The following is a 23,352-nucleotide window of genomic DNA, read 5'->3' as shown; positions in this document are numbered from 1 at the left end:
CATCAGCGAGGTAGTACCCATGGCCGTTGCACCACCAGATGCGCTACTCCACTACATACATCATGTTCGAGGACACTCACACAACGTCAGCAACGTCCATCGTCCCAGCGCACAAGAATTCATGTCCGGTCAGTAGCGACTTACGTGGTAGGTTGAGCTTCAGGTGGACGATGAGCTAGACGACGTGATGGCATCGTCGTCGGATGCGGTGTCCAGAACAACCCGAGAGTCGTCGATGTTGGCGACAACCATGAGGCCTCCCTGCTTAATGATGGACAGCGCGGTGCAGCTGCTCTGGACCGCGTCCAAGTGGTGGCTTCGCGGGAGCTTGTCGTACACAGCGGCGCATGCGACCACGTAGGACTGCTTCTAGAGGTCGAACTGACAGTCGCCAAGCTTCTTCTCGTCATCGATGAGCGACGCCAACGTGAGTGCCTCCTGCTCATGGTGTTTGTTCGGGGTTTCAAGTAAGAAACATGGATTCATGCTTGGTGTTGGTTTATGAAAATGACTCAGAAGTCTGATCTATGGAAAAAATAGTACGAAGAAAAATGTCACGCATGCAAAAAAAGGAATTTAAGTATAATACATTATTCAAACAAAAGAAATTGCATGCAAAGCTCTTCTTTAAATAATATTACATCCATCCAAAAATCTAATTCAAGAATCTCGGTGATACTTATCTACTACTACGCATTGTGCAAGGGTAGCAAGTGAGCTTGGTGAGAGATGTAGTAGATGTGTTTCCTGTCATAGATGTAGACATAAACACATATGTGGTGTAGTGATAGCTACTCTTGGCCTTTGCTAAGAGGTCACGAGTTCAAATCCCTTTGAGGACATGTGTTTTTTTTTAATTTTAGCTAGACGTGGGCTGTACGGGGGAATGAGAATGGGAATGAGCTTTGCGGGAGGAGGGAATGAGAAAGACAGAATAAAGAAAACGGGAATGGCAGAACATGAATGATGACAGAACACGGGAATGACCAACTACTCTTGCAGCCTTAATAGTAGTAGAGATTTCACTTTTTCTTTGTTTTTTCTTCCTCCCAGCAGTGCCGCAATTGCAGGGCCCAAACCCAAGAGTCCAGCAACAGTGCCACGATCCAAAGACAGGCTCCGCCACTGCAGGTGGCCCCCCAGAGCGAGGCCGGACATCCCTTTCCTTTCCTTCACCTCACTCGCTCTCTCGCCTCTCTCTCCGTGCGGTGACTGACTGGGCAACCGCCACCGCCCTCCCCCTCCGTCGGGTCTTCGCCGGCGCCACCAGCGACGACTGGGCGGTCTGTGTCCCTCTTCGCCGGAGACGATCACCCACCAGGTATGCCCGCTCCCTTCTCTCCCTTCCCTTCCTTCCTTTCCGAAGCGGAGCACCCCAAACCCTAAGCTATCTGAACCCGGATCTGACCATGATTCCTACTAGCTTCGAGTTTTTTGCAAGAAACAACGGGTGCACGTATCCTGGATTCACTACTTTGTGCATCAATGCTGCTGTTGATTAGGACTAGAGCTGCAGGCTGCTGTAGACTAGACTTCGCGTGGAAGCAAGGTACGATTAGGTTTCACGTGGTTCTTGCTTCGCTTTGGGACCACTCTCTAGTCAGTACCATGTGTCTGTGATATGCGCGACAGGGAACCTTGTCCATCTGGGAACTCTACCTGCATATATAGAGGGAAGGAAATTGGTATGGGCGTCTGCGGTTATGGTTCATGTGTTTATAGTTCCTGGCGACAAAAAATAGAGAAACAGTTTCACTTTAGCGAATGAGCTCCAACTAATCAATGTTTTTAGTGCTCCGTAATTCCAGCCCGTCATATATTTTTTCGTTTCTGTTTACCTTTGGCCTAAGTTGTGGGGATCTATTGTTCAATTCGGATTGCAGCAACCAATGCATGCCATATTGTACTTTGAAACTGTTCCAACTGGCACCTAAAGTGTCACTACTCTTTGAGGGGCTGATTTCTCTGCCAAGTCCAATTACATCTGTCATCAGATACCTATTGCTAGGATGCTGGGCGCACCATGTGTTTGGCTCACTCTGTACATCAAGTTTATAAGTACATGTACGATGCAATGAAAAAGTAAAAAATAAATTGTCAAGTCTTCTTCTTAGTTGTTTTGTTTGTTCAGCAGCGCATGCATAGCGTAGCATTAGCATTACCCAAGGAAAGGCATTGTTACTACCTGTGTATAGAGGGAATTAAATGCTATGTGTGTTAGAGGTTATGATCCCTGAGCTGTTGTGTAGCAAGTAGCATGGATATGGGGGCACGTGGATCAGTATTGGGCATATAGAAGTGGATACTGCAGCTTCTGAAAGAACCAAATGTATAGATATGTTTTAGTATTTTACATAATTTACATAAATAAATAATGAGATACAATATAATTTTGAAGGCAGTAGCAGCCTAGCAGGAACTATAAATTAGCTTCCAATATAGCCACTTTGGTCTTGTGCAGTTTCCAAATTTCCATTTAACCAATATAGTTTTGAATCATTTGTAGTACAATAGTTTTGAACCATCCATACGTTGGCCGGACAACCCAGCCTGAACTACTACTATCAAGTTTGCATCTCTTGTTCTAAAAAATCTGTGACCTGAACTGAATAGTTGCTTTGCAGGTGGATGTCGATTTTTTGGTTGACAAGTTGAAGGTTACGAACTACTTTGATCCTGAGGTGAAGAAGTAATGATCCGCCCAGGCTCAAGGGACTCGCAAAATTATGATAACAATAATCAAAGAGTTCATCCGCAACCAGTTGATGAGAACATGAATCAGAACGGGGACTCAGTGGACACTATGATCGGGAGGATATTCAACAACATATCCTCTTTAAAATCTGCATACATTCAGCTGCAGGAAGCCCACACCCCATATGACCCTGACAAGATCCAGGAAGCTGATAAACTTGTCATAGAGGAGCTTACAAATCTTTCAGAGCTCAAGCATGCTTACAGAGAAAAACATCCTAAGCCAATAGCTGCATCCCCTCAAGATTCACGCTTGCTCTCTGAAATACAAGAGCAGCAGAATTTGTTGAAGACCTACGAGGTCATGGTAAAGAAGTTCCAGTCCCAGATCCAGACTAGAGACACTGAGATAACCCATTTACAGCAGCAAATTGATGAAGCTAAACTTCGGAAATCAAAGCTAGAGAAGAAACTGAAACAGAGGGGCCTACTTAACAGGGAGTCAGAGGAATCTGACGAAGAAGAGAACTACTTTTCCATTGAATTGACGCCAAGTTTGTTTACATCTGCTGTCGATAATGCATACCAGTCCATACATGAATTTTCAAAGCCTTTGATCAACATGATGAAGGCTGCAGGTTGGGATCTTGATGGGGCTGCCAATGCGATCGAACCTGGTGTGGTTTACACAAGAAGGGCTCACAAGAAGTTTGCTTTTGAATCCTATATTTGCCAAAGAATGTTCAGTGGGTTCCAAGAGGAGAGCTTTTCTATCAAGGATTCTAACATCAGTGTTTCCAATGAGGCTTTCTTCCACCAATTCCTTGCAGTGCGAGCCATGGATCCTCTGGATGTCCTGAGCCAGAACCCTGATTCAGTATTCGGAAAGTTCTGTAGAAGTAAGTACCTTTTGCTTGTGCATCAAAAAATGGAAGGTTCTTTCTTCGGCAACATGGATCAGAGGAACTACGTCATGAGCGGTGGCCATCCAAGGACACCTTTCTACCAGGCATTCCTAAAGCTAGCAAAGTCCATATGGTTGCTGCACAGGTTGGCGTACTCCTTCGACCCAAAGGCAAAGGTGTTTCAAGTGAAAAAGGGGAGTGAATTTTCGGATATCCACATGGAGAGCGTCGTGAAGAACATCATCCTAGAAGAAGGTGCGGAGAGGCCAAAAGTCGGCCTGATGGTGATGCCTGGTTTCCTGATCGGGACCAGCGTCATACAGTCCCGTGTGTACCTTTCAGATGCCAAGTGTGCTGACTGACTGAAGATTGCACAAGGAGCTTGAGGGGGTGCCTTTGCTCCTTGGGAGAGCTACCAGCAGCATAAGTTTATGGTGGACTGTTGTCTTGTATGTAATGCGTGAGACCTGTTGCTTCAATGCCGTGCTACGTGATTCTGTCCAGTGGGCTTGTGGTTTCCCCATGTTGCATTTCCATGTGTTATACGGCTATGTAATTCTGCCCAGTGTTTTGCACACATTATCAGGGTGATTGATTGATCGTGTAGGCTGCACTTTTCATCTGAAATGTGTTTGCCCAATCAATCAGATGATTCTGTTGGTGTTCCATGTCAAGTGTTGTAGCTTAGTTTCTTTGAACAAGGTGTGTGGAGGATTTTGATGGACAATGATAAAACTGATGACAATTTAGTTGCTTCATATGGATTCCGGCATAAACATTTCTCGGTCAGAGATGCTTTAACCATTTGCCAAGTCTTGTTTGTGTTTGTTCTACAGCAAGCATTTGCCCATTCCACTCTCCAGTAAAGAGAAGCAGCAAAGCAAAGTATCACACCACACCACGCTCCAGTTCAGCAGCCACGGCCAGTCTCTGCTCTCAACTGCTGCCATGGCAGCCGCATCCGACAGCACCCACCTCCCTCCCTCAGTCAACCACGACCTCGACGAAATGGCAGCCGCATCCGACAGCACCCACCTCCCTCCCTCCGTCAACCACGACCTCGACGAAGATGATGACGATGAGGAATTCGACGAGGACGACGACGACCTCGTTGACGGAACCGCCGACGACGACGGCGAACCCTCCGCGTCCCCATCCGAGGCGGCTCGCCTCGAGGCCGTGCTCCGGCGGCTCACCGCGGACGAGGTCCGGATCCGGGTGCACCAGGTCACGATCCGGGGCTGCGCCCGCACGCGCCGCGCCGCGGTCGAGGCGGCGGTCGGCCCGGACGTCGGCCGCGCCGCCACTGTGCGGGACCTCGTGCGCGCCGCCGCCGCCGCCGGCGACCGGCTCCGTCGCCTCGGCGCCTTCGACACAGTCTCGATCACCCTCGACGCGGCGCCGCCTGGGATCCCAGGCAGCGCCGTCGTCGTCCTCGTTGACGTCGCGGAGGCCCGCGGCCGCGCCTCCGGTGATTTCGGCGTCTTCGCCAACACACAGGTACCCATCCAGCTAAAAATGCCTCCCAAGTATCTACAGAATTGAGTTGTTTGCATCTTGGGCGATCCAATGTTCTTGTAGGAGTCGAGCGGATTCACTTTTCATTGAATTAAAGAGTCCTCGTACCAGAATCTTAGCTAATTTGAACTAAAAGAGGGCACTTTCAATACAATCAAGTGGATTGTCCTTGCTTTCAGAATGATCAGTTAAGGCCTCAATGCTCATGACTGCTAGGACCATTGAGTTGTATCTGTTTGCCGAGTGTGATTTGTTTAGGGGAAAAGATGGAATATGTAGTTCTTGCATATAATTTGGAGTTAATCGGGCTATCTTCAGGGGCGCTATGGAATGGATATGTGGTTTTGGTTCCTGATTCCTGCTGCTCTGGTTCTGGAGTAAAATCGATTACTTTCCTGCCTTTTCTGGTTCAACACCGCAAGTTTTTTTTTTCATGTCCTGTCATATCATATTTGTCCGTTCCAAAACCATACACGCTCTGCTGCATAGCTTGGATGAAAATCATTCAAGGGTATCTCTCATGCATTGTCCATCACTTAAAGGTGCATTCAACTTTGGGTTTGTGCATACTGTTTATTCCTGCTCAAGTCTATTACGATAAATGGTGATTAGTGGCACTATATCATATATGTGACTTCATTTTGTTCCTAAATTCACTTTCTCAAGTCTCACCAATTTTCTTCATGTGAACCTTTTGCAGACGAGATCATGCTCACTTGAAGGTTCAGTGAAGTTGAAGAACCTGTTTGGTTACTGTGAGACCTGGGATGCATCAGGTGCTCTTGAATTAGATAAGACAGCAGAACTAAGTGCTGGAGTTCAAATGCCTAGGATCGGAGCAATACCAACTCCCCTGATGGCTAGAATATCGTTTCTGTCTGGCGACTGGTTAAAGTCCTCACTCAAAGAACACCTGATGGGCGTTTCTGTTGGCTTGCTCTCTACCATGAACCACAACATTGCTTACAATTTGACATGGAGAAAATTTACTGATCCAACACGCATGACATCCAATTCCGTACAAGAGGAATTAGGACATAGCCTTTTGTCCTCTATTAAGTACGCGTACAAGGTTGACCAAAGGGACTCAAGTATAAGACCTACACGAGGGTACGCTTTTATGTCGACTTCTCAAGTTGGAGGCCTTGCACCAGAGAGCAAATATTCACGATTTCTTAGGCAGGTATATCTCAATTATTTTTGTGCCCCATCCTTTGCCCTGCTTGAAAAATGGGCTTGACGTAACATGCCTTTTAATTGAATATTAAGTGACCCTCATTGTTGTCTTTTTCTTAGAAATCGTTGTGAATCTTTGATTGAATACTTAAAATTGTAGTGTATTTGTACCTCCGGCTTTGCAAATTCACGATCGTTGTTAACAACGCAGATTACTGTCAGTCTACCGTTCTCCCAGTAGATATGCCTTTTGTTGGCTGACCAGTGACAACGTGTAACACACAACAACAAAGCCTTTTTATCCCAAGCACGTTGGGGTAGGCTAGAGATGAAACCCCGTATGAAAACCTCAGAGCTCAACCCCAAAGAAAAAAAAGGGGAAACAAAGGCAAAGGAGAACCGAAAAACGATAAAACGGGGAAACACATAAAAGAGATAAAACCCACAAGAACCAGCAAGATCTAAATGGGCACAAGAAAAGGTCAAACGATTAAAGAGGAGAAGCGAAACTATAAATCAAGGTTCTGGCACGTGAATTGCACACTTCCACCCCTTCCTATCCACGGCGAGCTCTTTATCAATATTTCACTCCTTCAGGTCCCTCTTCACAGCCTCTGTCCACGTCAAGGTTGGTCGACCTCTACCTCTCTTCACATTCTCGGGACGCCTAATTATTCCGATATGCACTGGTGCCTCCTCAGATCTTCGTTGGATATGTCCAAACCATCTCAAACGATGTTGCATAAGCTTCTCCTCAATTGGCGCCACTCCTACCCTCTCTCGTATATCATCATTCCGGACTCGGTCTCTCCTTGTGTGGCCACATATCCAGCGCAACATACTCATCTCTGCCACGCATAGTTGTTGGACATGTCGTCTTTTAGTGGGCCAACATTCTGCTCCATACAACATAGCCGGCCGGATTGCTGTCCTGTAGAATTTGCCTTTTAGTTTGTGTGGCACCCGGGGGTCGCATAAGACACCCGCCGCTTGCCGCCACTTCAACCATCCAGCTTTAATTCTATGACTGACATCCTCATCGATGTCTCCATCCTTCTGAAGCATTGATCCTAAGTAACGAAAAGTGTCTTTTTTGGGTACCACTTGCCCATCAAGACTAACATCGCCATCTTCATACCCCGTGGCACTGAAATCACACTTCATATATTCCGTTTTAGACCTACTAAGCCTAAAACCTTTTGCTTCCAGCGTCTGCCTCCACAATTCCAACTTTTGCGAAACACCACTCCTACTCTCCTCAATAATTACCACATCATCGGCAAAAAGCATACACCACGGTATATCTCCTTGTATGTCCCTTGTGACATCATCTATCACCAAAGCGAAAAGATAAGGGCTCAAAGCCGACCCTTGATGTAGTCCTATGTTAATTGGAAAGTCATCGGTGTCCCCATCACTTGTTCGGACACTTGTCACAACATTAGTGTACATATCCTTAATAAGATTAATGTACTTTGTTGCTACTTTGTGTTTTTCCAAGGCCCACCACATTACACTCCTAGGTACTTTGTCATAAGCCTTCTCCAAGTCTATAAAGACCATATGCAGGTCTTTCTTTTGTTCTCTGAATCTCTCCATAAGTTGTCTTAGTAAGAAAATGGCCTCCATAGTTGATCTCCCGGGCATGAAACCAAACTGATTTTGGGTCACGCTCGTCATCTTTCGCAGGCGGTGTTCAATGACTCTCTCATAGCTTCATTGTATGGCTCATGAGCTTAATTCCACGGTAATTAGTACAACTTTGAACATCTCCTTTGTTCTTGAAGATTGGTACTAATGTACTCCGCCGCCACTCGTCGGGCATTTTGTTTGTCCGAAAGATGGTGTTGAAAAGCTTAGTCAGCCATACTATCGCTGTGTCTCCAAGGCATCTCCATACCTCGATCGGGATACCATCAGGGCCCATCGCCTTTCCTACCTTCATCCTTTTTAGCGCCTCCTTAACTTCATATTCTTGTATCCTTCGTACAAAACCCCTGTTGTTGTCATCGAATGGTTCGTCCAATTCTATTGTAGAACTCTCATTCCCTCCATTGAACAATTTGTTGAAGTACTCCTTCCATCTGTTCTTGATCTCTTCATTCTTCACTAATAGTTGGTTTGCTTCATCCTTGATGCATTTGACTTGGTTGACATCCCTTGTCTTCCTTTCACGAATCTTGGCCATCCTATAGATATCCTTTTCTCCCTGCTTTGTGTCCAACCGTTGATAAAGGTTGTCAAAGGCTTGACCCCGGGCTCTACTAACCGCTCGCTTTGCAGACTTCTTCGCTATCCTATACTTCTCTATGTTTTCCGCACACTTGTCATGATGTAAGCGTTTGTAGCAATCTTTCTTCTCCTTGATAGCCTTTTGGACATCTTTGTTCCACCACCAAGTGTCTTTAACTTCCCTTCTGTTTCCTTGACTCAACCCAAACTCTTCTGAAGCTATCTTTCGGATGCACACCGCCATCTTCCTCCACATGATATTTATGTCTCCCTCTTCTGCCCAAGGGCCCTCCTCGATAACTCTCTCCTTGAAAGTTTGGGCCACATCCCCTTTAAGCTTCCACCACTTTGTTCTAGTGACCTTGTTATGCTTATTCCGTTGTAAACGAATCTTAAAACAGAAGTCAGCTACGACAAGCTTATGTTGGGTTACCACACACTCTCCAGGTATAACCTTGCAATCTAAGCAGGCATGCCTGTCCTCTTTTCTCAAGAGGACGAAATCAATCTGGCTAGTGTGTTGGCCACTACTGAAGGTCACCAGGTGGGATGTCCTCTTCCTAAAGAGAGTGTTTGCTATAAACATGTCATAGGCTAGGGCAAAGTTCAGGATTTCCTCTCCTTCTTGATTCCTAGTCCCAAAGCCGAAGCCTCCATGCACACCCTCGAAACTGGTGCTAGATGTACCCACATGGCCATTGAGATCTCCTCCTATGAAGAGCTTCTTGCCAACTGGCACACTACTAACCATGTCCTCCAGGCCTTCCCAGAACTCCCTCTTTGAGTTCTCATTAAGGCCTACTTGAGGAGCATACGCGCTGATAACATTGAGAACCAAGTCCCCAATGACCAGCTTGACTAGGATGATTCTATCTCCTACCCTCTTAACATCTACTACCCCATCTTTAAGGCTCTTGTCGATCAAGACGCCTACTCAATTCTTGTTTGTTGCAGTCCCCGTGTACCACAACTTGAAGCCTGTACCTTCCACTTCCTTCGCCTTCTGTCCTTTCCACTTGGTCTCTTGAACGCATAAAATATTTACTCGTCTTCTCACCGCAACGTCAACTATTTCTCGTAACTTACCTGTTAAGGAACCTACGTTCCAACTACCTACACGGACCCTAGTTGGCTCGACTAGCTTCCTTACCCTTCGCACCCGCCGAGGAAGATGCAAAGACCCTTGCTCATTTTCCACTACACCCGGGCGCCGATGTAGCGCGCCACTAAGGATGCGACGACCCGATCCTTGCTCACTTATCACCGGCTCCAGATCAAGAGACAACGCGTCACTTAAGGGGTGACGGCCCGGCCCTTGCTCATTTAACACCATACCCGGGTTCCGATATGGCGCGTCGCTAAGAGGGTTACGCCCCAACGATTTTCTTTGTGGTTTCATCTCCATAAGATTTGGCTGGTTTTTACGTTGGTTTGCCGGACCTAACACAACCCTCCTCCTTTACCGGGCTTGGGACCGGCTATGTTGAAACGACTCAAGGAAGTCTTCCAATCAACATAGGCGGAGTTTGACAACGTGTAACACAAAGGGCCAAAAACCTTCAAAGTTCTGTTCAAGCATCGAAATAGCAGCCCCCTGCCTCCCTTCAGTCCTTGCTCATGGCACAACAAAAAATGGTTTTAATTTCAGGGAAAATGATTTCACTGTTTTCATTTTCTAGAATCTAATACCCTGTGCATTAGGATAATTTGTTTACCAACAACTGAACCGATTTGGACTGAAAGGCATCTACTATTTTCTTGATTGTATACCAGGAATTTGATCTTCGAGTGGCTTTGCCCCTGGGTGTGCTGAATGGTGCTCTCAATGCCGGAGTGGCTGCGGGAGTCATCCATCCATTGGAAAGGGGATCCACAGGATCTGTCTCACCACTTGTAGAAAGGTTTAACTTGGGTGGTAATAGGCCTCTCGTGTGCCGCTTGGGTGGATCATCTTCACTGTTAGGCTTCAAAACAAGAGGACTGCGGGCAACAGAATCCAGAACACATGACCTTGATAATTCTGACAGTGGCACTTCGCCGAATGGTGACGTAGCAGTGACAGCCTTCGCCGACCTCTCATTTGATCTGCCTCTGAAGCCGCTCAGAGAGCTGGGAATTCATGGCCACGCTTTTGTTTGTGCTGGAAATCTCGGTAAACTAACGGAGTGTGATCTAGGGAAGTTCCCTGTTACCGACTTCCTACAGACGTTCAGAAGTTCTGCAGGATTCGGCGTAGTTGTGCCGACCAGACTGTTCCGCATAGAGGTTTACCCCCTTTACATTCTTCATTGTTTTTTTCTTTTTCTGTTAAAAGTTGGTGTTTAGTTTAACACGTTTTTCTCCTCTTGTCCAGATGAATTATTGCTGCATCCTAAAACAGCTTGATCATGACAGGGCGAAGACAGGCGTACAGTTTAACTTCTCGTCGTCCTAGTTTCTAAGATGAATATTCCTATTTTTTCCCCTCCTCCTCACTGTTGTCTTTTCATGGAGGAGCCTGTCAAGAACTTCTACATTTATGTAGAAAAAGAAAGCCGATGACGCTGAAGTGATAAATTGTTGGATTTAATGCTGTGTGTTTGCAGAAATAACTCCAACATGGTGACGAAACATCACATTATGAAACTGACTAGAGCCTTTTGCCGCTAACACATGGAATCAGACAGCAATGTCCCAATGCAGAGCCTCTATCTATACCAATAGGAGATGCTATTGTTGTTGACCTCAAACTTTTCATGTTTGATGCCAAATGAGCAAGTGCATCGACAGACACTCACATTCTTAACATCTGATTTTTTGAGGCCCGGCCACCACGTACAGAAATGATTTGTCATGGTAGCGGCGATTTCATATACCGGTGGTTAGTAAGAAAGTATAAAATACATAGGCCTGGATCAAGAAACGCCATTGTAAATAATCTATTTAGAGGTCGTTGTATGATCGACCATACTTAACGTATGTTCCTTCCTTTTTTATGAACATGCAATTTACCATATTTCATTATAAGACTGCCTCCAACTGCTTAACTATCCCAATCTCTATATTCAAACTTCACTAGCGAAAAATACATTCTACATGCTTAACTATCCCAATCTCTATATTCAAACTTCACTAGCGAAAAATACATTCTGCAATACAAAACAGTGTTTTGAATGACCGTAAGCTTCTAGAGATGGCAATTGACGTTAGATATGGTATTAACACTTAATGAGTTAACTCAATCAAAAAAAAGTTCATACCCTCGCATTATTGTTCTTTCTTTTATCAACAGTTTGTAAATTTGTTTCACTTTAATACGAGTATATTTTTTTTAAAATCAATATTTCAATTCTAATTTTAAAAATAATTCGAAATTAATTAAAATAAATTAAATTTGATATTAAATCCTGATAAAATTGAAAATATTTTATTATAATTCTCAATATATTTAAATTATAATGTATTTTAATAACTATTTTGAATATATTTCATGTGTGGAGTAAAACAGAACATGGAAGGGAGACAGGCGAATAGAGGACAGCTGAGCTGCAGCATCCCGTCCAACAGCAGGACCAGCGAGGGTGTACCTCCGCCTCGCGAGTCGGGACCATGTGGACGGGCAGCCCGCTGCTCCGGGACGTTGGCGCCGCCGTGCTCACGGGAGTGGGCGCGGCTGCCGTGCTCCGCTTCTGGGAAGAGATCGCCAACCGCGCCCTGCTGGACCAGGTCACGCTTTTCCTTTGTTTTTTTCCCCAGTTTCTGTGCTCCGTATAAAATCCGGTATCTATTGCTTGCGCTAACAAGTACAGTAGTAATTGAAGTTTTGGTTTCGATTCGTTCCAAATTGCCCTGAACCCCACCCTCGATAGTCAACCCACCAAGCTCTAGCAGTACTGCAGCTTCACTAGTCATAATTATAATCAAACTTTTATTAGCTATCACCTTCGAAGCCTATTGATATCATTTTCCCTTTCAAGATGAATCTACTGATTGATCTCTGTATATGTCTTTCTCTGTGCATTCTAGAAACTCTGCAGGAAACTGGTGCACATAACTGTAGGATTAGTGTTTTTCCTTATGTGGCCTTTGTTCAGGTAAAGTAAAAATTAGGCCACCAGCAAAGACAAAAATTCCTCCTCCTCCAGTCGTAGCGTATCAACCTGACTGCATACAAATAGTTCCTTTCCTTGCTCATTTCGTTTTCAGCTCAGATGATGTGTTTGCTCCATCTCTCGCTCCGCTTATCATCATCATCAACATCATGAAAGTGACAGTGATTGGACTTGGTTTCGTGAAAGCTGAAGGTGTGGTTAACTCCATGACTAGGCATGGAGACCGCAGGTATGTTTTGTAGTGATCATATATTTGTTGCTACCATGCTGCTTGAATGCATTGCGGAGGAGGCTGTGGTTTTGCTATTATGCATATACTTTTGCTGTGCCCATCAGGATTGTGTAGCTGCCATATGTCGCCAATTGGATTGTGTAATAGCGGATACTTGACCTTTGTAGCTGGATTTTGCTAAACGTAGGTTTACTGATGGGATTTTTCCCCATTTGTTTCTTTCTCCTCTTAAACAAAACGTGCCAAGGCAGTGCTCTGAAAAAAATACCATCTCTTTTTTTCTGCCAACTCTGATGAAGAACTGACGATTCCATGCTTTTGCCTCTTGACTCCAGAGAACTTCTCAAGGGCCCGCTGTATTATGCCTGTGCTATAACTCTGACAACAATAGTTTTCTGGAGGACATCTCCCATCTCAATCGCGGTGATCTGCAATTTGTGTGCCGGAGACGGTATTAACTTGCTTCTTTCTTCGATCGCAACTACAATCTGTGCCTCAATGCCTGTTCTCTAGCCACAATCTCTCTTTGTTTGTTCACGTGAAACCTGAACCCAGCACACCGTTTCCTTTCAGGTGTTGCTGACATAGCTGGGAGACGATTCGGGCATGTTAAGCTCCCTCACAACCCTGAAAAATCATATGCCGGGAGCATCGCAATGTTCTTGGCAGGTTTCATCGCATCAGTACTGTACGCAAACAGACTATCTGTTATACCTATTTCTATCCAACACTATTGCTGTAACCTGAACTGAAACTGCTATAAATGTGTTGTGGTATGTGTATATGAAACCAGGTTCATGTGCTACTTCAACATTTTCGGGTTTGTTGAGAAGAGCTGGACCATGGTTGCTGCCTTTGGTGTGATATCCCTGGCTGCAGCAGTTGTGGAGTCACTCCCGATCAGCACACGCCTTGACGACAATCTGACGGTTTCTGTCGCATCAGTGCTAGTTGGCGCCCTTGTTTTCTATTCCATTGGAGCCAGAAACCTGTGCTGCATGAGCAGCGAAGTCAGGAGAAGTATCCCAGCAACCGTTGGAATGGTGTTTGCAGGCAGCAGCTGAAACATGTAGCCACAGTCCAGGAGCAGAGTTGAGCAGAAAGTGCAGAGAAAGGAGTTCTTCAATCCTGATGTGTGTGTATCTTGTACTGTAACCATTTTCCTGTCTAAGCAGACATTCTTGTAACTTTATTAAGAAAGAGGTAAAGCGAGAATAAGTTTATTAGGGAAAACAGAGGATGAGCTCTCATAAGCAAATGCAAATTACAGCGTGAAAGTTATGCGATTGGTGAAAAGGGAGATGAAACTGAGCAAAAAGAAATCTAGAAGAGAAAGGAAAATATATAAAAAATAAATAATTTGGCCCATGCAGGTCTCGAACCTGCGACCTTCGCGTTATTAGCACGACGCTCTAACCAACTGAGCTAATAGGCCATAATGAAATAATTGAATTTGAACAAATTGTATTCTTAACAAGATTGCGTAAGGTGGCTGCCATCTTTACTCAACTGATAAAAGGCTTAGTTATTTATGGGGGAAAACACAGTCGTTGCACGTACACAGGCATTGTTTTGATCAGGACAGTTTTTGGTGCCATCTTTACTCAACTGGCTAATTTCTGGACCCCAACGAAACATTTCTGAAAGTGACAAATGCGCCTAACATGACCACTTGGGAAGGTTTTGCATCCACAACAAATTGGAGGAGCTAGAAGAAACTAATGTAGGGCATTGGATTACAAGTAGGGCTAAATAATACAAATCACTTTGGGCCCCTCTTAATATATATATCACCAAGCTGAAGCTTCACCCTGACCGTCCCTACCGTATCGCCCTGCGCGTGGGCCCCATCGGGTCCGGTCCCAACTAAAACGTGGATATTTTTGCGTCCGAGAGCAGGTTTTTCGACGTTTCCAAAATTCGAAATCCTTTTCACGACGCTCGCAACCGCCACCCTAAATCTCAATCGCTGCTAAGGTTTTCGCACTTCCACTGCACCGATCGGGACTTCGTTCTACAGCTGTTGAGACGGAGTGGACATTGCGGGGCACTTCAGGTAGGGTTTTCATCCGCTCCACCGAAATCGTTTTTAATTTCTAATGCAGTTTCTTCAAGTGACATTTTTACATTGGAAAGGGATGGAGATTGCTAGTTAGTACTGGATTTATGCGCACTGTTTTTTTTCAAGTAAAACATTCCCAGCAGGATTATCGGCTAATATATCACCAAGTCAGTAATATATATATATACCATTCAGTAATAACGCCGAACAGTTAGTTAGCAGATATTTTATAGAAATTTATTATCTTTTGTATTCACTTTCGTGTTTAGTCAGTAATAACCTCGACTATTCAGTAATAACGTCGAACAACAGTAATATTTTTTGCCATATATATTTTTTGTCCCTGGATCTGTTTTATGATTATAATCAGTAACAATATCGAATATTTAGTAATAACGTCAGCAACGTCGATTATAGATTTTTTTCGTATCAATTTGTTTTACGAGTATAGTCAGTAACAACGTCTAATATTCAACAACAACGATCATCAACACTATAGAATGGGGGTAACAATCTATTGTATAGCAGTATATTATGAGCAGTTAGTAACTATTTTTTTTCAAGTTATCAGAACCAATAATATAAACAACAGTAAACATTCTCTGTATGATTGGTGGCTAATATATCACCGAGTCAGTAATATGTGTACCGTTCAGTAATAACCGCTAACAGTTAGAAAGCAGATATTTATAGGAATTTATTATTTTAATTCACTTTCGTGTATACTCAGTAATAACCTAGATTACTCAGTAACAACGTCGAACAATAATATTTTTTCATAGATATTTTTGCTCCCTGGATTTGTTTTATAAGTATTCAGTAACAACGCCGAATATTCAGTAATAACGTCGAACATTCAACAACAACGTTGAATATATATATTGTCCACATTTGCTTTACTAGTATAATCAGCAGTAACAATGTCGAATTTCCAGTAACAACGATCAACAGTTTAGTAATACATATTCGAATGGGGGTAACAATCTATTGTATAGCACTATATTATTGGCAAATAGTAACTTTTTCAAAGTTATCAGAATCAGTAATATAAACAATATTTAGTAAAAACATAGAACATTCAGTACTAGAGGGGGTACAAATATATGTGTTTTTCTTTGTATCTGATTTTTTTAGGTTTCACAGTCGGAGACAATATCTACATCCACTGAGCACAACCATGGGTACTATGCTACAATGAGATATGCACCGTGTGTGTTGAAGAACACAACATGTTTTATGTCAGATAGGTTAAAAGAAATGATGGAGCGGCTAGGATTCAGTTCATTCTTGCAAATGAACATTGAAGCAATTGGGGATCGGATGCTCGCTGGTCTTTTATTGTCTAGTGTGTATGGCTCTTCTCTACGCATCGAATTTGGTGAACGATCCTTGCTAATAACAGTAGAGGCTGTTCAAATTGTTACCGAATTACCAAGGAAAGAAGACAAGTTTCCTGAGCTGGACTACCAGTCCATGACTTTTGCTAGAGCTAGTTTCTGGTCAATAACAATCACACCCATTTTTTGGTTATCATACATTTTCAGTAATAATTTTTTCCTATTATTTTGTTATATATAGATAACGTGTCAGGAAAATGGAATGGTTAAGATATTCACAGATGATCGTGCAAAGGGAATAGCTGCATATAACAAGCTCAATTCGAAGGAGGTCCCTCATTGGGTTGTTGAAAGAATGATCAACGACCACACAAAACATGGGGACGAGTGGATTTTACAATGTTTTTTTGTTCTTGCAACCAATTCTCTTTTGTTTCCTATGGCCAGCTTGAATATATCTGAGAGTGATTTTGCCCATGTCCAAGTTTTGGAGTCAGCGCAGCGGTATGATTGGTGCCAGGCTATCTGTGATGATCTCAAGTTGAAAGCAGAGAAATTCAGGAGTGATCGTTGTAAGAAAGCAGCCACACCCACTGCATGCACGTAAAAATTGGATGATCGTGCGAGTTTCCATTGCATGTGCGAAAATTTTAGAAAATATTTTCGTTTCCACTGCATGCGTGTAAAAATTGGATGATTCCATAAATATAAGATCGCTCCAACTGCCATGCAACTAGACTCGTTATAACCAGTTTATGATATATATTGATACTAACTATGCTAAATGATGTATGTATTATGCAACTTAGTACACTACGTAAAAATCTGGTATGTGGTTCACTGGTGAATGCATATGCATGTTCGAGCATAAAAACCTTCAATTTTAAGTGTAAAACCCCTCATTTATGATCGTAAATACCGAGTCAAAGTGAGAGCCGTTGGTAACTCTGATGCCTTGTATTACTGATCATAAAAATCCTCAATTTGGAGCATAGATAGTGATAGATAACAATTAAATGTTGATTCACTCTCAACCAACAGCACCCACATCCAAGTGACCACCATAAATCAAGGGATTGATTACAGGGTTGATTAGGGGAGTTGTTTAAGTGATTTGATTTTAATGGCAGTTACGAACACCATAAATTGAGGGATTCTCTTTTTGCCATGTATGCGAAAAATATGCATACGAGACATTGGTGGGCGCATCCACATGTTTGATCATAAGCATCCTTAATTTTAAGTATAGATATTGATAGTGGTAAACATAAAAATCCGCAATGTTATTACAATGGTCAGCTGATATCATGTTTAACATTCCCATAACAAACGTGAATCCAGGTGGTTACCATAAAAAACTGAAAGGTGATTGAGTGCCAACACAAGTGCTTAAATGTGAATCTATGCCCAAGGACGAACAAAGTGCAAATCACAAGTAAAGGTATGTTTCTAAGCCTTAGTACATTGGTTTTGTGTACTAATATACTTATCTAAGTGTTAGAAACAGAAAGAAGGAAGAAGAGAAGAGTTGGCTGTGTACAGCCAAAAGGCTGTTTCGGTCTGGGGCACCGGACTGTCCGGTGGTGCACCGGACAGTGTCCGGTGCGCCAGGCTGCCTCGGGCGAAGAGGCCGCTCTCGGGAATTTGCCGACGGCGTACGGCTAAAATTCACCGGACTGTCCGGTGTGCACCGGACTGTCCGGTGAGCCAACGGTCGGCTGGGCCAACGGTCGGCCGCGCGATCTGCGCGAGACACGTGGCCGAGCCAACGGTCGGAAGGGGGCACCGGACTGTCCGGTGTGCACCGGACATGTCCGGTGCGCCAACGGCTCCCAGATCTGCAACGGTCGGCAACGGTCGGCTGCGCTATTTATGGAAATAAATCGAGCACCGAACAGTGTCCGGTGTGCACCGGACTGTCCGGTGCACCCGACGACAGAAGGCAAAGATGGCCTTCCAGATTTGCTCTCAACGGCTCCTAGCTGCCTTGGGGCTATAAAAGGGACCCCTAGGCGCATGGAGGAGAAACACAAGCAACCTTAGAGCATTCTTGATCATCCACACTCAGTCTTTGCACATTCGTTTGTCATTCTAAGTGATTCGAGCTCCGTTCTAGTGAGAACTTTGAGATAGTCTTTTGAGCTCGATTCTTGGCCGTGTGTGTGCGCATTTTGCTGTGGATTTGTGTGTGTTGCTTCCCTTCCTTACTCCGTGCTTCTTCGTGAAATTCAATTGTAAGGGCGAGAGACTCCAAGTTGTGGAGATTCCTTGCAAACGGGAAAAGATCAAAGTAAAGAAGAACACCGTGGTATTCAAGTTGATCATTGGATCACTTGAGAGGAGTTGAGTGCAACTCCCGTCCGTTGGGACGCCACAACGTGGAGTAGGCAAGTTTTGTACTTGGCCGAACCACGGGATAACCATCGTGTCATCTCTGTGATTGAATTCTTGTGGTTATTGTGTTTTGACTCCTCTCTAGCCACTTGGCAATTATTGTGCTAACGATTAACCAAGTTTTTGTGGCTATAAGTTTAAGTTTTACAGGATCACCTATTCACCCCCCTCTAGGTGCTCTCAATTGGTATCAGAGCCGTTCTCTTCAAGAAGGGACTAATCGCCCGAAGAGATGGATCCTAAGGGAAAGGGGATGGTGGTCGACAACAACGAGAAGGAGTCTATCTTCAACGAGCCGAAGAATGACAAGTCTACCGACTTGGGCTCAAGCCACAAACGCAAAGATGGGAAGAAGAAGAAGACAAGGCGCATCAAGGAGATCGTCTACTACGACAGCGACGAATCCTCTTCTTCCCAAAAGGACGACGACAACGACTACAGGAAGACGGTCAATTCGAACTTTTCATTTGATTATTCTCGCATTCCACATAGTTCGAATTCACATTTGCTTTCCATTCCTCTTGGCAAACCTCCACACTTCGATGGGGAGGACTACGGATTTTGGAGTCACAAAATGCGTAGTCATTTATTCTCTCTCCATCCAAGCATATGGGAGATTGTAGAGAATGGAATGAAATTTGATAGCTCGGATAGCCCTATGTTTATTAATGAACAGATTCATAAAAATGCACAAGCTACTACTGTGTTGCTAGCCTCCTTGTGCAGGGACGAGTACAATAAGGTGAGCGGCTTGGACAATGCCAAGCAGATATGGGACACCCTCAAGATTTCTCATGAGGGAAATGACGTTACCTTGCTTACCAAAACGGAGTTGGTGGAGGGCGAGCTTGGACGGTTCACGATGATAAGGGGCGAGGAGCCAACTCAAACCTACAACCGGCTCAAGACCCTTATTAACAAAATAAGGAGCTACGGAAGCACGCGATGGACGGACCACGACGTCGTCCGACTAATGCTAAGGTCTTTTACCGTTCTTGATCCTCATTTGGTGAATAATATTCGTGAGAATCCCAGGTACACCAAAATGTCGCCCGAAGAAGTCCTAGGAAAATTCGTCAGCGGGCGAATGATGATCAAGGAGGCGAGGTACGTGGACGACGCCTTGAATGGACCGATCAACGAGCCGCAACCTCTTGCTCTCAAAGCAACAAGAAGCAAGGAGGCGCTACCTAGCAAGGTGGCACAGTTTGAAGCGGCCGGACTTAATGATGAAGAGATGGCCCTCATCATCAAAAGATTCAAGACGACGCTCAAGGGTCGCAAGGGACAGCCAAGCAGGACCAAAGCCAAAGGGAAGCGCTCATGCTTCAAATGCGGTAAGCTTGGTCATTTTATTGCTAACTGTCCAGACAATGATAGCGATCAGGACCAAGGGAACAAAAGAGAGAAGAAGAAGCATTACAAGAAGGCCAAGGGCGAGGCACATATCGGAAAGGAGTGGGATTCGGATTGCTCCTCCTCCGACTCCGACAATGAAGGACTTGCCGCCACCGCCTTCAACAAATCAACCCTCTTCCCCAACGAGCGTCACACATGCCTTATGGCAAGGGAGAAGAAGGTGAGTACTCGAGACACCACTTATGTCTCTTCTAGTGATGATGAGTCTAGTGATGAGGAAATAGATTACTCTAGCTTGTTCAAGGGATTGGATAGAAATAAGATTGATAAAATCAATGAATTGATTGATGCCTTGAATGAGAAGGATAGACTCTTAGAGAAACAAGAGGATTTATTGTATGAAGAACATGATAAATTTATAGAAGCACAAAAATCCTATGCTTTAGAAGTTAAAAGAAATGAAATGCTTTCTTTTGAACTATCTACTTGTCATGAAACCATTTCTACTTTAAAAGGTGTCAACAATGATTTAAATGCTAAATTAGAAGTAGCAAATAAATCCAATTCTTGTGTAGAACATGTTGTAATCTGTACTAGGTGTAAAGATTTTGATATTGATGCTTGTAGTGAACACCTAGTTTCAATTTACAAGCTTAATGATGAATTGGCTAGTCTTAATGCTCAACTTAAGACTAGCAAGAGTGATTTCGATAAACTAAAATTTGCAAGGGATGCCTACACGATCGGTAGACACCCCTCAATTAAGGATGGACTTGGCTTCAAGAGGGAAGCCAAGAACTTAACAAGCCATAAGGCTCCCATTCCCGCTAAGGAGAAAGGGAAGGCCCCTATGGCTACTAGTGCTAAAAAGAACCATGCCTTTTTGTATCATGATAGGAGACAAACTAGAAATGTGTTGGGCCCATGCTTCGTTGCGCCGAAGGTCTTGCGTGAAGAGGCAGCTTCGGCTGAAATCGTCCCCAGGAAATGGCCGAAGGTTCCTTTTTATAGAGCTTCGGCGTTGCAAACCGACATAAAGATAGAATGACCTTTTTATCCATAGAGGTCTAAGATAATGTTGTAAACTTTTGTAAAGGGCATAATTGTAATTCGTCACAGGCTGCGTCCTGTGTCTATAAATAGATGAACAGTACCCCCGTACTGTTCACGCTGACTTGGCATTTGCTTTTGCGTCACGCTTGTACTTTTTATCTTCTCTCAGGACCGAAGGTACATTTGTAATTTGAAATCATTTCTATTTTTCCATGTTAATAAAATAGAAATGATTCTATGATGATGCTTATATTATATTTCATGCTTTATATGAGTCCTTCGTCATTACTTGTTATGTTTACGAAGGTATGTCTCTTATGACCTTCGTCCGAGACTCATTATTTCCCGAAGGGACATAATGCTTCGAAGGACGAAGGACTTTAACACTTAACACTTTTTATGTTGCCTTGTTCTTAACTCTTAGCATTTGAGAACAAGTCCCCAACATTGGCGCCCACCTCCGGTGAACTCACTTCCACTTTTCTGAGCTGATGGCTTCGTTCAACAATCAAGCTGGAGTTGCTTCGGACCCGAAGCTGGTGCTCCCGATCACAGGTGGCTCGTCCTCAGAGCCAGCTAACAAGAAGCAGAAGAAGGAAGCGCAGAGAAGAGTACAGCATGTTGGGGTGCAAGGACCCTTCATCAAATCAAGATGGTCTCACATTCCTATTACCTTCTCTCAAGAGGACCTTCAGCTCAAAGATTACCCACACAACGATGCCATGGTTATCTCTTGTGTTATCAAAGGATTTCTGGTTCACAATGTCTTGGTCGATACAGGCAGTGCAGCTGACATCATATTTGCTAAAGCCTTCAGACAGATGCAAGAGCCAGAAGATAAGATTCATGATGCTACACATCCTCTTTGTGGCTTCGGAGGAAGACAGATTGTAGCACTGGGCAAGATCACCATGTCAGTAACCTTCGGATTCATCAACAACACTAGAACTGAGCAAGTTGTGTTTGACATTGTTGACATGGAATATCCTTACAATGCAATTATTGGTCGTGGTACTCTTAATGCCTTCGAAGCAATCCTTCATCCTGCCTATCTTTGCATGAAGATACCTTCGGACCAAGGGCCTATTGCTATCCATGGAAGCCAGGAAGCTGCTAGAAGGGCCGAAGGAAGCTGGACCGACTCCAAGGCAATCCATAATATAGATGGAACTGAAGCTTGTGAACAGTACAAATTCAGAAGGGAGAAGGCAGCTTCAGCAGATCAGCCGAAGCCCATGCTATTGTGTGAGGACATAGCAGAGCAGAAGGTGCTGTTGGGCTCGCAATTATCTGAAGACCAGGAGAAAACCTTGATAAGGTTTTTATTCAACAACAAAGATGTTTTTGCATGGTCGGCTAATGATCTCTGTGGAGTAAATCGGGATGTTATTGAACATTCGCTCAATGTTGACCCATCCTTCAGACCCCGAAAGCAGAGGCTTCGGAAAATGTCTGATGACAAGGCCGAAGGGGCTCGCAATGAAGTAAAAAGACTCCTCAGTGCAGGAGTTATCAGAGAAGTGAAGTATCCAGAGTGGCTAGCTAACACTGTTATGGTGAAGAAGGCCAATGGCAAGTGGAGAATGTGTATCGATTTCACAGATCTCAACAAGGCTTGTCCGAAGGACGAATTCCCGTTGCCAAGGATAGACTCTCTAGTCGATGCAGCAGCTTCTTCAGAGCTCATGAGTCTCTTGGACTGTTACTCAGGATATCATCAAATCTGGATGAAAAAGGAAGATGAGCCGAAAACTAGCTTCATAACTCCAAGTGGCACGTATTGCTATCTTCGGATGCCTGAGGGGCTCAAAAACGCTGGAGGAAGTTTCAGCAGAATGACTGCGAAGGTTCTTCAGTCTCAAATAGGCAGAAATGTGTTGACCTATGTTGATGACATTATCGTCAAAAGCACGAAGCAGGAAAATCATATTGTTGATCTGCAGGAGACCTTCGCCAGCTTCAGACAAGCTGGTTTGAAGCTGAATCCAGAGAAATGTGTCTTCGGAGTAAAGAAGGGTAAATTTCTTGGATGCTTGGTTTCAACAAAGGGAATCGAAGCTAATCCAAATAAAATCGAAGCTATACTTCGAATGGAGCCACCAACTACAAGAAAAGGGGCCCAAAGATTGACAGGAAGGCTGGCATCTCTCAACAGATTTATATCCAGATCAGCAGAAAGAAACTTACCATTTTTCGAGGTGCTGAAGTCAGTCGAAGTCTTTCAATGGGGCCCAAGTCAACAAAAAGCCTTCGAAGAGTTGAAGCAATACTTGATAGATCTCACAACATTAACTCCGCC

The 23,352-nt window shown here is 44.1% G+C and overlaps 3 protein-coding genes and 1 non-coding gene across 5 annotated transcripts; 3 read left to right on the top strand and 1 right to left on the bottom strand.

The window, feature by feature from the left end:
• The first annotated feature begins 1,156 nt into the window (after positions 1-1,156).
• On the top strand, positions 1,157-4,357 carry LOC100277294 (uncharacterized). The gene is made up of 2 exons (NM_001150899.2): positions 1,157-1,321; positions 2,625-4,357. The coding sequence occupies exon 2, from the start codon at positions 2,693-2,695 to the stop codon at positions 3,959-3,961; it is 1,269 nt and encodes a 422-aa protein (NP_001144371.1). The 5' UTR covers positions 1,157-1,321; positions 2,625-2,692; the 3' UTR covers positions 3,962-4,357.
• A 145-nt stretch (positions 4,358-4,502) lies between these two features.
• LOC100280941 (uncharacterized) lies at positions 4,503-11,094 on the top strand. Its single transcript, NM_001153861.2, has 4 exons — positions 4,503-5,099; positions 5,818-6,300; positions 10,299-10,790; positions 10,879-11,094. The coding sequence occupies exons 1-4, from the start codon at positions 4,548-4,550 to the stop codon at positions 10,957-10,959; spliced, it is 1,608 nt and encodes a 535-aa protein (NP_001147333.2). The 5' UTR covers positions 4,503-4,547; the 3' UTR covers positions 10,960-11,094.
• Positions 11,095-12,011: 917 nt separating this feature from the next.
• LOC100272684 (uncharacterized) lies at positions 12,012-14,129 on the top strand. 2 transcript variants are annotated; one of them, XM_008678536.3, is made up of 6 exons: positions 12,012-12,230; positions 12,531-12,598; positions 12,711-12,845; positions 13,184-13,299; positions 13,422-13,536; positions 13,642-14,129. In XM_008678536.3, exons 1-6 carry the CDS (start codon positions 12,114-12,116, stop codon positions 13,910-13,912), a joined length of 822 nt encoding a protein of 273 aa, XP_008676758.1. In that variant the 5' UTR covers positions 12,012-12,113; the 3' UTR covers positions 13,913-14,129. The 2 variants fall into 2 exon arrangements, with proteins under 2 accessions (XP_008676758.1, NP_001140612.1); NM_001147140.1 differs by having other exon boundaries at positions 12,026-12,845; positions 13,642-14,070.
• Positions 14,130-14,209: 80 nt separating this feature from the next.
• TRNAI-AAU (transfer RNA isoleucine (anticodon AAU)) lies at positions 14,210-14,283 on the bottom strand. The gene has a single exon. It is a non-coding gene; the product is annotated as a tRNA-Ile (tRNA).
• Positions 14,284-23,352: the final 9,069 nt, after the last annotated feature.

This window comes from Zea mays, chromosome 4 (genome assembly GCF_902167145.1).
Source record: "Zea mays cultivar B73 chromosome 4, Zm-B73-REFERENCE-NAM-5.0, whole genome shotgun sequence".
NCBI lineage: Eukaryota > Viridiplantae > Streptophyta > Magnoliopsida > Poales > Poaceae > Zea > Zea mays.
This window is presented reverse-complemented; position numbering and strand designations above follow the sequence as displayed.

Coding starts and splice junctions, on each gene's coding strand:
- LOC100277294 (NM_001150899.2), top strand. CDS start 2,693: ATGATCCGCCCAGGCTCAAGGGACTCGCAAAATTATGATAACAATAAT.
- LOC100280941 (NM_001153861.2), top strand. CDS start 4,548: ATGGCAGCCGCATCCGACAGCACCCACCTCCCTCCCTCAGTCAACCAC. Junction 5,100..5,817: donor GCGTCTTCGCCAACACACAG/GTACCCATCCAG, acceptor AACCTTTTGCAG/ACGAGATCATGCTCACTTGA. Junction 10,791..10,878: donor CCAGACTGTTCCGCATAGAG/GTTTACCCCCTT, acceptor CCTCTTGTCCAG/ATGAATTATTGCTGCATCCT.
- LOC100272684 (XM_008678536.3), top strand. CDS start 12,114: ATGTGGACGGGCAGCCCGCTGCTCCGGGACGTTGGCGCCGCCGTGCTC. Junction 12,599..12,710: donor CTTATGTGGCCTTTGTTCAG/GTAAAGTAAAAA, acceptor TTTCGTTTTCAG/CTCAGATGATGTGTTTGCTC. Junction 12,846..13,183: donor ACTAGGCATGGAGACCGCAG/GTATGTTTTGTA, acceptor TCTTGACTCCAG/AGAACTTCTCAAGGGCCCGC.